The sequence below is a fragment of the Bacillus rossius genome, chromosome 1 (genome assembly GCF_032445375.1).
Source record: "Bacillus rossius redtenbacheri isolate Brsri chromosome 1, Brsri_v3, whole genome shotgun sequence".
NCBI lineage: Eukaryota > Metazoa > Arthropoda > Insecta > Phasmatodea > Bacillidae > Bacillus > Bacillus rossius.
This window is the reverse complement of record NC_086330.1, coordinates 239,976,191-239,989,719: the sequence shown is the minus strand read 5'-3', so window position 1 is coordinate 239,989,719 and position 13,529 is coordinate 239,976,191. Positions and strand designations below refer to the sequence as shown.

At 39.3% G+C, this 13,529-nt stretch overlaps 1 protein-coding gene across 2 annotated transcripts in view; it reads right to left on the bottom strand.

Moving 5' to 3' along the window:
- The window catches only part of LOC134527402 (tectonin beta-propeller repeat-containing protein 2), a 203,458-nt gene that overhangs the window by 82,446 nt on the left and 107,483 nt on the right, over positions 1 to 13,529 (bottom strand). For both annotated transcript variants that reach the window (XM_063360066.1, XM_063360067.1), the window contains exons 9-10: positions 7,113 to 7,332; positions 5,375 to 6,560 (exon numbers count right to left, since the gene is read on the bottom strand). In XM_063360066.1, coding sequence (XP_063216136.1) covers positions 5,375 to 6,560; positions 7,113 to 7,332 — 1,406 coding nt within the window. The remainder of the gene's footprint in view (positions 1 to 5,374; positions 6,561 to 7,112; positions 7,333 to 13,529) is intronic.

Genomic DNA, 13,529 nt, shown 5'->3' with positions numbered 1-13,529 from the left:
AACCCTCTCCCCCACCAGACCGGCTGAGCAGGCATGGCACTACAGCCACCTGGGTTTACAAGAAACGGCTGGCGATTCTCAAAAAACCACCCTTGCCTACATCAAACTCAGGCCCTCGGGACGCTTATATAAGGCTGGCCTCTCTCCAGCCTCAGAAGCCCCTGTATCATGAATGCTGCCTGCCTCGAGTCGTGAACCCGAGTTTCCAACCCGCGACCGAGGAAAGGTCGAATAGAGAGAGAGGAGCTGCGAAGTAGGGATTAAAGGAGTAGTAGGGTGATGTAGTTAGACCCAGGACCTGCCTATCTACAGGCAGTGGAGTAGTAGAAGTAATCCAGTTGTAGGCCAGGTTTTAAGGGGAGGCTGTCACCTCCACTTCTGTGCTTTCCAATAAATCAATATATCCGAAATCGCGTGTGTACTTTTAGGAAAGGGGAACCTAAGCAGCTACCTCCAGCCCAGCCTGCAAAATCTCCAGGAAAGGAGAAGCCGCCCGGCCCCTTACTCAGCTCCCAGATAACTGTAAGTAACAACCTAGCAGGCAGACCTCTTGGAGTCAACTGTCAAACGTAAGGCGCACCTGGCAGTAATATGTACGCACAGTGACTCGTGACAAATTTTACTCTCTATAATGACATATAAATAGACTAACAGCTCAGCTAATCCAAAAATTTTAAGTAAATTCAATAAGCAATGCAGAACAATATTCAGATACAGTGAAACCTCATTAATACAAACCTGAGGGGACAGAAATTTACCCACTTTGTAATAATGAGGTTTGTAATAACTATACTATCCCCATTTAGCACATACATAATCTGTACATTATGTATATATATATATAAATATATTTTTAAAAAATCTTATAGCACGATGTACTACTAACCTGCATAAGAGCATTCTCTTAAGTAAAAACATGGTTGGCCTACATTTTAAGTTACCAACAAATTATTTACAAATAGCATGTTGCTACAACTTATTATGTAACTAATAGATCACTGAGAATATTTAGGTAATAAAAAAGAAGAACTATTTGGTTGGCTTCTCATTTTTTTAAACACACTTTGGCAAAGCCACATGACTGGTCGAAGGCTTTGATTGTTACAGTGTCAGTTTTGCAGGAAAGTGTAAATTGAGGAAAAACTCTTGCACTCATCTAACACACACCCTCTTTAAACGTTATAACCTTTATCTGCTCGTCTGCATCGCCGGGGTGTACCACTTACAAAAATGTAGGCAGCGCTAGTTGGCATCATTCATGTTTGGTTATGTTGCTTCCTGTGTAGAGCGGGCACACGTAGTCGAATATCGATATCTCGCCGATTGCATTCAATGCGCGCGCTCTCTGTTGAGTACCAAGTTAACTACATTAGTTAGCCCACACTCTTTTGTAGTGTGTACTACGACGATAGTTATGCGTTAGTTCAGGTTCGCATTCAGGTCACAGATTTTGTTTTTCTATTTAAAGTTGAAGATAGGTTTTTGTTGCATGACTTATTAATTTAAATTGTTTGGCGTGCTCTTGTCTACTCCACTTTATACATAAACGTACTTTGCATGAATGGGTTTTGTTTTTATGAATAACTTTACCGAGCGGAAAAAAATTTTTCCCGCATAAACGTCGCACCCCTACTTTTAAAACTTGATTTTAGTATAAAATGTGCGACGATTATGCGATAAAACACGGTATTTACCTCATTTCCTGTATGTATTCTTTCTTCAACATATACTTTCACTTTACATTAAAGAAAAATTTCATTTGTAATAGTCTAATAATATACCATTAATACTTAAGCCAATCCCCAAAATACATCAATAAAACAACAAAACAAAAAAAAATTAAATTTATTTTTAATGAAATTAATTGATCTTACTTGTATTAAATGGATGAAAAGGCCGGTAAAATAATTTTGAGGTGTTTAAAAAGTTTTCTAATGAGAATTTACACATCAAAAAAATAGTTTTCTATTTTATGTTTAATTTAAATTTTAGTTGACCCTCTATAATAGTAAATAAATAATATTACGAAACAAAACTATTTGCTATCTACTTAAAATAAAATGAGAACAAAAACTGTGACCCCAAAGTGACACAACTAACATAGCATTCCGATACTTAACCATGAAAGAGTGTGGGTTATAAAATATAATTCACTAGGCACAAGACAGAGTACGGGCGTTGAATGCAATTGGCAAGCTATCTATATCGATACTCAACTACATGCGCACACTCTATACAGGCATCAGCCTAACGAACATGATGCCAACCAACACTGGCTACATTGTCATACGTGCTACATTGCAGGACAAAACAGATACTAATTGAAAATGTGTCTGACAAAGAACTTTCAGATTTGACAACTTCGTATTCCTGGTATTAAATAAGTAAATGGTAATTTCCTAACAAATAATGGATTTTAACTATAAAAAAGGTTTTATACGAGAAACAAAGTTTTAGGGCAACTTCAACATCAAGAATAATAAAGTACATTGTACATCTTATGGAGAAAACATTAGGATTGAAACACTTGAAAATATTTAATGAGTCACACATTTTATGCCAATGATTATTTTTAAAAAAATTTAATGCGATTCGTATGAGAATTTATAACATTGGGTAATAAAATTGTTTAATTGCAGTGTGTCTTTGAGTATATGTGTAAATAACTATCTTGTGTTGGTTTTTAATAAATATTTATGAGTAAGTACAAATTATTTAGTTAAAATATCAGAGCAGTGCGTGAAAGCACTAGGAAAGGCGCCATTGTGTTTGACTGCTCAGCCGGCACGGGCAAGTGATATGACTTGCTAGGCTAGCATTCGGCTGCAGGAGGGGAAATCTAAAAATAAACTAACCTGGTGAGTATGGCCACGTAGTGGTGGTAATGTTTCTCCCTCCCTCCCTCCCACCATCACTTGAAAATGTACGTGAAGTGGCATTAACTCCACGTGTCTATTTCGACAGGTTTATAAAATGCAACATTCCATGACAAAACCGCACCCATCGTTGGTGCTTTGAAAGCCACACTCCAAAGTCCGGCTTTTTATGTTCCTTCAGCTTGCACACAAATTTCTCGCATGAATTTCTACCTAACTGTACCATGGATGCTAGTTTTTATAAAATAAACTGACGAAGGGTAGCTTGCTACCTTTTTTTTCTATTCTAGAAGAGAACTTGTTTAAGAAAATTCTCTAGCCGGGGAAGGGATATATGGGTGTCTTTTGTTTTTAGGAGGGGTGGTAAAGCAGTTGGGGAGAAGCCTTCACCCCCTTCTACACAGTAATAAAGCAGCCCAGAAAGCAGACACAAAGAGGATGGACAGTTAACACCAGTGCCATATTTCTTACACACCAATAACCTGAGACACGGAACAAAGACTTCACTTGTAGTCAACTGTAGACAGATATATGGTGCGCCTTTTTTTGAACATGGCCCTTATGGCCAAAATGTTGGATTTTTATGACCCAAATTATAGCTACGCAGGGGCGACTCTCCTGCGGGTAAGAAAGTCTTAAATGAGTTTTATATTTTTAAAAAAAAGTTTTTACGTAGTATACGAGACGTGAATAGGAGGAAGAAAGTAATTTCCGCAATGTAAATTGAGGAAAAGTATTGCATTGCATTTAATGACACATAAATGGGATCTAAAGAAAATGTCAATTGCGAAAATGTAAATACATACAGAGAACGAAAGTATGGGGGTTTCACTTTAACGCTTTAAATATTAATTAATATCCAGTATTTCGTAATATACAGATGAACTGACACTGAACATCCTATTCATGTTGCCAGGGATTCAAACAGGTTGAAAATAACAAGGATTTCAGATAAACTGATATTGTATTAATGAGTTTTCACTGTATACCACTAAGATACTGAGTTGAAAGCATAAGAAATTGATTAAGGAAAAATAAATAAACAATATATGATGAATTTAAAATATATTAATTGTTACTTGTGAATAATGTAACAATGTAGTCATACCTTTTACTTGGTGTCAATAAATGAAAAACTTATAAAATTAATAGTTAGTAAAGTAGAGCTTCATTATAAAGAACATGAAGGGACCAAAATTATGGCAGTTTGTTATAATGAAGTTCTTTATACCGAAATCACAATGATTGCCTGATTTGGGGTATTTACATAACTCGATCTTGTTAAAAAACAAAGTAGAAAATCTAATACCTATATGAGTGGTACAAGCATCAATTACTTTAACAGCTATACTTTGGGATCAAGATACATACTACATACATACATACTAGTATGTATATGTACAATACAGAAATATGTAGGTAAGTTGTTTGCCAAAACAGTAAGCCTACCTTTGGAATCAAGACAAGCTGTTTGCAAAAATGCTGTAATAAATCAAAAATATAAAATTTAAAAGTTAGGAAATTTTTTTTACATTTTATTGTCTTCCAAACTGGATCGCTGGGTGAGAATTGTGGCTAATGTTGATTTGGAGATACCGAACTTTTTAGCCACATCAGTCTTTTTATTTCCTCTATCTACTGCTTTTAACATTTAAAGTTTCACATCAATCGCCTTTCGTTTCCTAGAAGACATGTTCAGTAGTATGGTTTTTTAAACCATAAAAACAAATGGACCCGACACATGTAAAAATGTTATACTCGTAGTATAGCCACGTTTTTCAAACAATAAACAAGGAAACGACCAGAGATGTGTGTGTAGCAATACTGTATGATGTAGAACTTTGCATCGGTTAAACACGTCGTGCGAGCATAGAACAAAGAGTAATGTCAGCGAACACCGCAATGCAGCGCTTTAGTCGCTACACCAGTTTTGTGCATTAATTTTAACACTAGTCCATTGCAGTCATCTATGGCGCGTATCAAAATAAATAAGATGGCAGTTTGTGGGTGAATGGCGACGATTTTATCCGTTTGTCGTTTACCGTGCCGGGCAGAAAAGTGTTCGTTCAAATGAATATTTAAAGAATATTTTAAAAATTTGAGCGAGAAAATTTGTACTAGTGAATTTTTTTTACGTTATGTTATATGGACGTCTGACGGGACCAAAGGCATAGTTCGTAGTAATGAATTGTTCGCTTTAATGAAGTTCGTTAAAACGGTGTTTTACTGTAAATAGGGATAATGTATATAGAAAATTAACAATGTTTAATATTCTCTGTTAAGTCCTAAATGTTAATAATGTATATATGTGTAATAAATGGGAATGTAAACTAATGGGCAAAATAACTTATGTTACAAATCAATCAATACACAGTTTTAAGACAGAGTAGAAGACAAAATAATCTGCAAACAAAATGAAATTATTCTGGCATTACAAGAATGAGTGAAATGTTGATGAATTAACAAACAAAAAAAAAAACTGTAAGGCGTTTATTTACCTGTAGAGAAGTTCTCCAGATGTTGTTAAAGCCAGAACATCACCATTAAAACAACACACTTGCAAAATAGTACTGGGGCACTTAATCTGTACAAAGCTGCCAGAACAATCGTCAATGTTCAGCAGCTTGTGTGTAAACACACTGCCTTCTGTGGAAACAATCCAGGCTACTGGCTCATCCACTGCTATGCTGTGAACGCCACTACGAACTTCTTTCCATTCATCGCCGAAGGGCCCTTTCTCTTGCGGATTCAGCAGAGCGTATGCAACACATCTGTAGAGTTTCCAAACAATCCTGCTGCTTTGAGAAACCGCCACCTGCTTGGCCTGGTAGTCCAGCCTGTGCCACCTCAGGCCCAGACCATCCAGGCTGCTGTAGTACACGACATCCTTAGAGTCGACACAGCACACGTATTTGCCGCACACTGACAGGTGAGAGATGTAGCCCGGAACTTTGTGCTGCAGCCACCTGTCTTTCTTGTTTGAAGAGAACATCGCGTTATCGCACTCCACACTTACGACGCTCTCTTGTTCCATCCAAGCACAGATGCTCGAAGGTTCACTACTGCACGACGGTGGTCTATTGTTCGTAGTGAGTGAGATCGGGAAAAATTTATCTTCAAACAACTTACAACTGTGTTCAGAAGGTGTAGTATCCTCCACCTTCACAGCAGAAGTACTCTCATCTAACTTGAGGGCATTGGACAACTCCTCAGCAAACGTGGGGATGAGGGGTTGACCCTTTGCTACCGCTTCTGAAGAGACGGGAGACACATGTCCATTCACATTCTTTGGGCACAGTATATCCAAGTCGAGCACTCTGGCGAGAATCTTCTCCCTCTCTGCGACCTCCTTCTCGATGGAGGTGGGGCTACGGAGGTCCGGCAGCAGCCTGGAGCCAAACTGCGGCAAGTGCAGCACGGTCGGCTTACTGCCATCGCTCGTTGCCTGCGATTCGCTGTCCTCCCCGACGACGGTCGACGCTTGGGCCGTCTCCTCCTCGCAGTCGCCGGCCGTCTTCACCAGCGTCTCCTCGGAGGACGACCTCGTGGAGCCTGCGTGTGTCGACGTGTTGCTCCAGTCGGCGCTCGCGTCCAGCTGCTCACAGGTCCAGGGGTCCTCTTCCCCCTCGGACACGGCCGACCGAACGCTGTTTGTGCTCACTGTGTCGGAACCAGACTCTGCTCCTGCAACAGCACCCACCACGCACTTCACAGTGATTCCTGGTAATTGGATAACTGAGCTTTGCTCAGAAAAGGAGAAACTTTGTTTACATTAATATGATAGTAAGAAGCTTCAGTGAGAATGAATGTGTTAATTTGTCACTTATATAATACATATTGATATTGCTTTGATGTAGTATTTGTTTACTTTTGTGTGTTTGAAGTTAAAAATCCAATGGAAAAATAAGCTTTCCTGAAGTTAAAACTTAGTTAAATTGATTTCTCGTTCCCGAAAAACTGCTAATCTGTAAATTAAAGCAAAGTTGTTAAACAAAATCTTAATCTATTTAAAACATGTGAAAACTTGCAGACAAAACCTTTTAATGTATGTTTTAATGTATTCTTAATAAAATTCGGGAGTCAGAGCAGGCAGGTAGTCAAAATATTTCAAAAGATAGAATGTTAATGTGAAAAACCGAGAGTGGCACGTCCCAACCTGCGAGAACTTGTGCTGCAGTTAGTTTCACAAGCTCAGACAGCGATGCCAGTAACAGTTCGTGTGGCAGCACGTCCCACCTGTTGCAAGACGCAGCGGTCTCCTCCTCCTCTTCTTCTTCCTGGGCTTGTACAGGATGTCCTCGAACTGCTGCTCGCCTATCTTCTGCAGCACATCCTTGCGGTCGTTCCCCCTCAAGTGCTCGGCATGCAACACTTCCTTGCTCTCCTTGCTGCAGTCGTCGGTTATCGCCAGGCAGTCAATCGCTGGACTGGGCAGTTTCTCCACTGTCAGCTCTGCCTGTAACAATACACAAATGTGAAAATTATAACGCTGAGCCTAAGGTACGCCGCAACAGAAAGTTTGCTGCTCTAAAAATGTTTTATACAATGGCAAACTTTATTACATGCCTAATTCTTCCCTTGTAGGACCAGCAACTGCACACTTACATGGGTAGAACCGGTTTTGGCATGGTCACACAATGACATGGGGAAAGGGATATGCCATTTCATCGTGACTTGGAGGTGTTTTAAAGAGAGCTACAGCGAGAGGCTGAAGCAACCCATTCCAGCATCACTGCCACCCCCCTTCCCCCAAGCATTCAGCTTACCTGTGGTTGACTCCGAGATAACCCCATCCTAAGAGTATCACAAGGTGCTTATCCGTGACCGCAGAGACTCCGTGATCCGACCGAAGCCCAACCAACTTCTGCTATCTGTCCAGGCTATACTGGAGCAATTTTACCGGTCACCGCGTCCATCCATCAACAGAGTGGGGACTCCTCTGGACAAACTCTAAGTGATCAGAGCCCCTAACTGCCAGTACAATTCCTCACCATGTAACCTGGGCATGGTAGAAGGAACCTCAGCGGGGAATCCCAGCATCCACATGGGTCGTCCCATACTACCGCCTGATAGTAAGCACATACGGACTGTAGCCCTTAAACTAGCATAACTGCCCCGATATAATCCTCAGGGCCACCTCACAGACTGGAGACCCGCAAAATCAGCTTCTTAGTTATCCCACCGTCTCCGACACTCCGGATATTTTATCTTTTACAGCCTGTTTGAGGCCTTTTGCAGAACAGAAGCCATGCTCAGTCTAGCCATTACCATTTTGCTTTTGGTTCTTCACACTGAACCAATGCCATAGGGACCTGATGGCCTTACAGCCTGGTAGTGCTGCCCCCAGGCAAGATTAGAGAGAGGGCATCTCCACCTCACCAGATACCTTTTTTACAACATCTGAAGGTGTCGAGAAATGAGAACTTTCCGGCAGAGCTCACTTTGGTAAACACCCTGCTACCATAAGGAAGTAGTGTGTTGTCTTGGTGCTGAGATACTATATATTTGCATCATTGCACCCACTCTGTGGTCTTGTTGGATTCTGCCTCAAGATACTAGAGCTAGCAATAGTTCCGATACCTACAACAGGAAATTTCTCTCACAGCAGACCACGTTTCCATACAGACTGTTACAAATTCTAATTCATAAACACTACTTAATTTCTTGGTTTGTTTTTTAAAAGTGGAAGTTATGTTCAATGTTCTTAAAGTAAACTTCTAGCTGTGTTGATTTGCAAAATTTTTCAGATATGTCTAATTATTTCTGTCATTCAGACTCTCAGAAATGGTGTCAATTCTGAAGAAATTCATTTAATTGTGTTTTGAAATGCGATCAACAAAATCAATGCTGTTGCAACATAATTTGGGACTTCAAATGGTTACAAATGATGCACAAATAAAAATTCTAGATTAACAAATTTGAATGAATTATAAACATTTAAATTCATTTAAGACATCAACACACAGTAGCATCACATTGAGTACTATTTTTTTATATTTGGTGTATTAGTGGAAAATTATTTGCAATTCCTACATTAGCAGAAGTGTAGATTTGGTCAACATCAGTAAACACTGCAGAGGCACAAGCTCTACAAAAAAAAGAGTCATTGTCATTTAGTGATTAATATTAAATACTGATCCATAATATTAAAAACCTTGATTAAATTAAGAATATTTGTGATAGAAATTATGTTTATAAACCTTTTTAAGTGTATTTATATAAGTGAGTGTATGTTTCTTATGTTTAATTTATTTATTCAATATAAATTATTGAATTATTATTTATAAATAATTAAAATTATAAATTGGAATAAACATTCAGTATATTTATTTTCATTTAAATTAAAATAAATCTAGATTATTATACTAAATTAAATAAAATAATTTACAAATGTGTTTATATTAATACTGAAAACTGAGTACTTATTTTTTTTTAATTTGATTGAATTTATACTTTACCAAACATATAAATAAAATCACTCCAGTCCTTTTATTATTTTATTTCTATTGATTATTAGCATGCAAAATTAAAGTTAGTTTTTATTTACGCCAAGTAAGTATAACTTTTAACGCGCATACATAAGTACATGCACCCGTTTATTTAACTATTTATTTTTTGAGTTAGCAACACAGAAACAAATAATTATATCAAAACAAATAGACTGAACTGGGCATTAGATGCCAAATTGCAGAGAAGAATAAGGCACATGCCCTGCAATCAAATACCAAAGTTGAACTTACAAGCTTTTTGTTTTACGTAAAGCTGAGGCTAAAATTTTGTTCAAAACTGCATTCCAAGATCATGCAGTTTAAAGATACGTTATTACGGTATGAGTAATGTGTACACAAGCATCAGAGCATGGCTCTCTACTAACAAACTTATAAGTGGAACAAGCTTAAAAAATTCTTAATATGTACAAATTAATTCTATTGTTCCTTAAGAACAGTGTATCTAAAATATGTTTATTTTGTAATAAAAATTACTTAAGACACGGTGGTTACAGTTCTTTTAAAAATTCCGTGACATTTTCCAGAAATACAATTTCAGCTTAGAAGATCATAAATTGAATTGTGTTAATACTCATTATGTTATTTAACTCTCTTAAAGCAATAATCCATGAAAACTACAGTTGGTAAAATCAAAATAATTAATTACATGCTCGGATTTAGCTAAAAAGCTATTTCATATAATAGGAGCTAAAAAAAAACCATGTTTGAAAATGAAATTTTTGACAGTAGTAAATGAGGGGAAAAGTTGCAATTTTCCAACTACTGTGTCAGGCGCATAATCTGTAGGATATGCAAAACTTGTGGCCCAGGGGTATTGCACATGGGGGCAATCGAAACAAGTCATCTCACTACATGGTCCAGACCTACATGCTCGCAATAAGTGGAAAACTTTAAAATATTCAAAACTTTTTCCTTGAAAATTGTTTTGGGGTTATTACAATATTTACCCTCTTATAGGTCACATATTTTATGCCGATTTTTGGTTTAAAATAGTGTAGTGTGATTATTGTGCGGAAATATAACTTTGGATTAAAAAAATTGTAATTGTGGTGTGTCTTGTGTATCTGTGTAAATAACTTTGATGTTTTTAATAAGTATGTTACAAGTAAGTATAAATATCTGAGCAGTGTGTGAAAAGCACTATGAATGGCACCATTGTGCTTGTCCACCTAGCGGCCACGCCAGTCGCCCAGCCAGTGCTGGTGAGTGACGTGACTTGCAGGCTGACATTCGGCTGGAGGAGGGGAAATATAAAAATAAACCAGTCAGTTTGTGTGTGTGAGTGCATGTGGTCATGTAGCAGTGCTGACAATTGTCCCTCCATCCCCCCCCCCACACTTGTAAAGTCCGTGAACTCGCACAATCTCCACATGTCTGTTTCGACAGGTTTTTAAGACGCAACTGTGACACAAAATAATTGTTTTTTGCATCATGTCAATCCTCACCTTTTAAATGCAACATTCCATGAAAACACTACAGCCATCGTTGGTGCTTTGAAAGCAGCATTTCAAAGCCCGTCTTTTTAGGTTCTTTAGGTCCCGCACAAATTTCTCACTGACTGTAATGTGTGCTAGTTTTTATAAAGGAACTGAAAAGTATGGGTAGCTTGCTATTATTTTTTTAAATTTTTTTTTAAAGAGGATTGGTTTTAAAAAAATACGATACATGGGAAGGGATAAACGGCTGTCTTTTGTTATTAGGAGGGGTAGTAAAGCAGTAGGGGAAAGGCGGAGTAAAGTGGACTGGCCTCACTCCCTCCTACACAGTAATAAACCAGCACAGAAAGCAAACAAAAAAAAAAGGATCAAGTGTTAACACCAGTGCCATATTTCTTACACACAAATAAGCTGAAACATGGAACAAAGACTTCACTGTAGAATGATATATGGTACGACTCGTTATTCAAGGGTGACCCTTATGGCAAAAACCTTGTATTTTTATGACCCAAAATATAGCTGCGACCCATACGACCCATACGCAGGGGCGACTCTTCTGCGGGTGAATATGGTAATACCTTTATTATCCCTGTTGAACAGTTACAATTACATCAACAGTGAAAAGCTTTTTAGTTCCAGTGGATCCTGGACCAATTCGTCCCCCCCTTTTTTTCTACGCCTCTTTTCTTTCATGCACTGGGTAATGTTCAAATAAAGCTTTACATTAAATGTTGTACATATGCAAATTAACTATTTATATGCAAAAATGTTACTTAAACTTAGGGCCCTGCTGCAATAGGCTGGTGCTGTGATGCTGAGTTGCTGAGATGCTGAGCTGCTGCTGGAAGGCACCACGATGTTTACAACATGTGTAGTACTTTATCTTATTATTATTACGAGTATAATGTGAGGCAACTGGGTTCATAAGGGATAGCCCAATCAAGTTGTATTGCAGTTTAATAAATTACTAATATTTACATTACTAATAAATAATTGTACTTAAAAATGTTTATTCGCAAGTCAATCAATTTTTGTCAAATTCCACAGTTCGTACTCCTAACTGGAGTTAGGATCAACAGTGATTCGCCCCTTACCTCACGCCTGTCCTCACACATATAGCCTCGCGCCACTCAGTTGTACTCTCACGGTCCTATCACTTCTCATCGCGCCGCTCTCGAGGGAGTTTCTCACCCTCTTCGCCGATCTAGCACTTCCCTTCACTCGCGGAACTCTCCGAACCATCGGAACTCTGGCGGAGGCAGGCATCATTACTTATATACTCATGGCGTCCTTCTAGAAGGGACGAGAGCGGCTGTGACGTGACGTGTCGCATAACCCCGGGTCGACCTGACGCCCGAAACACCCAGAACAGCTATGCTTATTCACGCCACTCCTCGTGGCGGTCTCTGAAAGCCCGAAATTCCCAAGCTGCTAAAGGTGACAATAGCCCAAGGAATGGTGTGCGTAGTGCAGAGGGGTGGGGGGGAGCGAGGCCCTTGTAATCCTGCCAGGCACGCATGGCATGCCTTATGTCAATGGATGGCATGTGATGTCAATGGCCGTGCAGGGCTGCAGACCAGCTCCGAAACTGGCACGCCTCATGGTCTTGTCGGCGTTTGCAACATCGCCTTCCTCCTTAAACATGTTCTTTCCAAACAGATTGACATCGTCCGGGCCTGCGGCCCCTTTTAAGTCCGATATGCCACCGCCCAAACACCACCCATCCTCCCTTCAAACCTCCCGCCTACCCTTGCGTACGTGTGCGTGCGTGTTCGCCCGGCAAGAGGGCGCTGTAGAGCCAGTGCGCCGCACCCCTAAAACATAATTAAATGTAATTGTGTAATTTGTTTTAATGTTTCCCAAGTGCAACGTGACGGCAGATCGGCCGGGAGGGTTTTATGTACTTTTAATTAAAATAGTGCATTAAAGTATCATAGCGTATCTGGACATTCCCGAGGAAACCCAAAGTCAGACAATATTTAAATGTAATTATTAACAATTGTAATTTGTACTATTCTTTTTCATTATTCAGAAAATGTCACGTAATTTTTAAATCATTCTTGTCATGTTACTTTAGTTTCCCGTGGCACGAATTCATAAATATCTTTAACGGCAATTGTTTCGGCGGGAGAACGCCATGTTAGTCGAGCCGAGCCATGATCTCAGCCCAGTCTTCCGCCATCAACGACCGAGAGTAGATGCTTCAGCACTCCGGGGACCTCACCGCTTGTTTTCACCGCTAAGTATATCTGTTTAACTTTAATTCTTTCCAAATCGTTTTCTTTTCGTCCTCGGAGCTCCTCTCGGTCGGGGGACTGTTTAGTTAATTATTTTACGACCATTAACGGTTTTTGTTTCTATGTAATAAGTAATTCAAGATGTGACCACGTGGTGGGTCCTTACACCTAAACCGATTCGTGCAGCGGGCATTTTATACAGTTTCAATCGTGTACGTTTGTGAGCTGAATTAGCCGAATAAATCAGGTGTGTAAATTTAACGTATTATTTTCTTATTTTAAATCTGTATGACCACGTGGAGTGTGACGGCGTGTGGGACGCCTAAGAGCCCACGGCGTAGATAATAGCGTGCCCGACGCTGAGAGCGGGCAGGAATTAGTGCTAGGTGTTTTCAGGGGTAAAATCACGCCTCACATGGACGACATCACGCTCCGAGTTAGGAGTCTCACCGGGTCCACGTGCCGCACCAC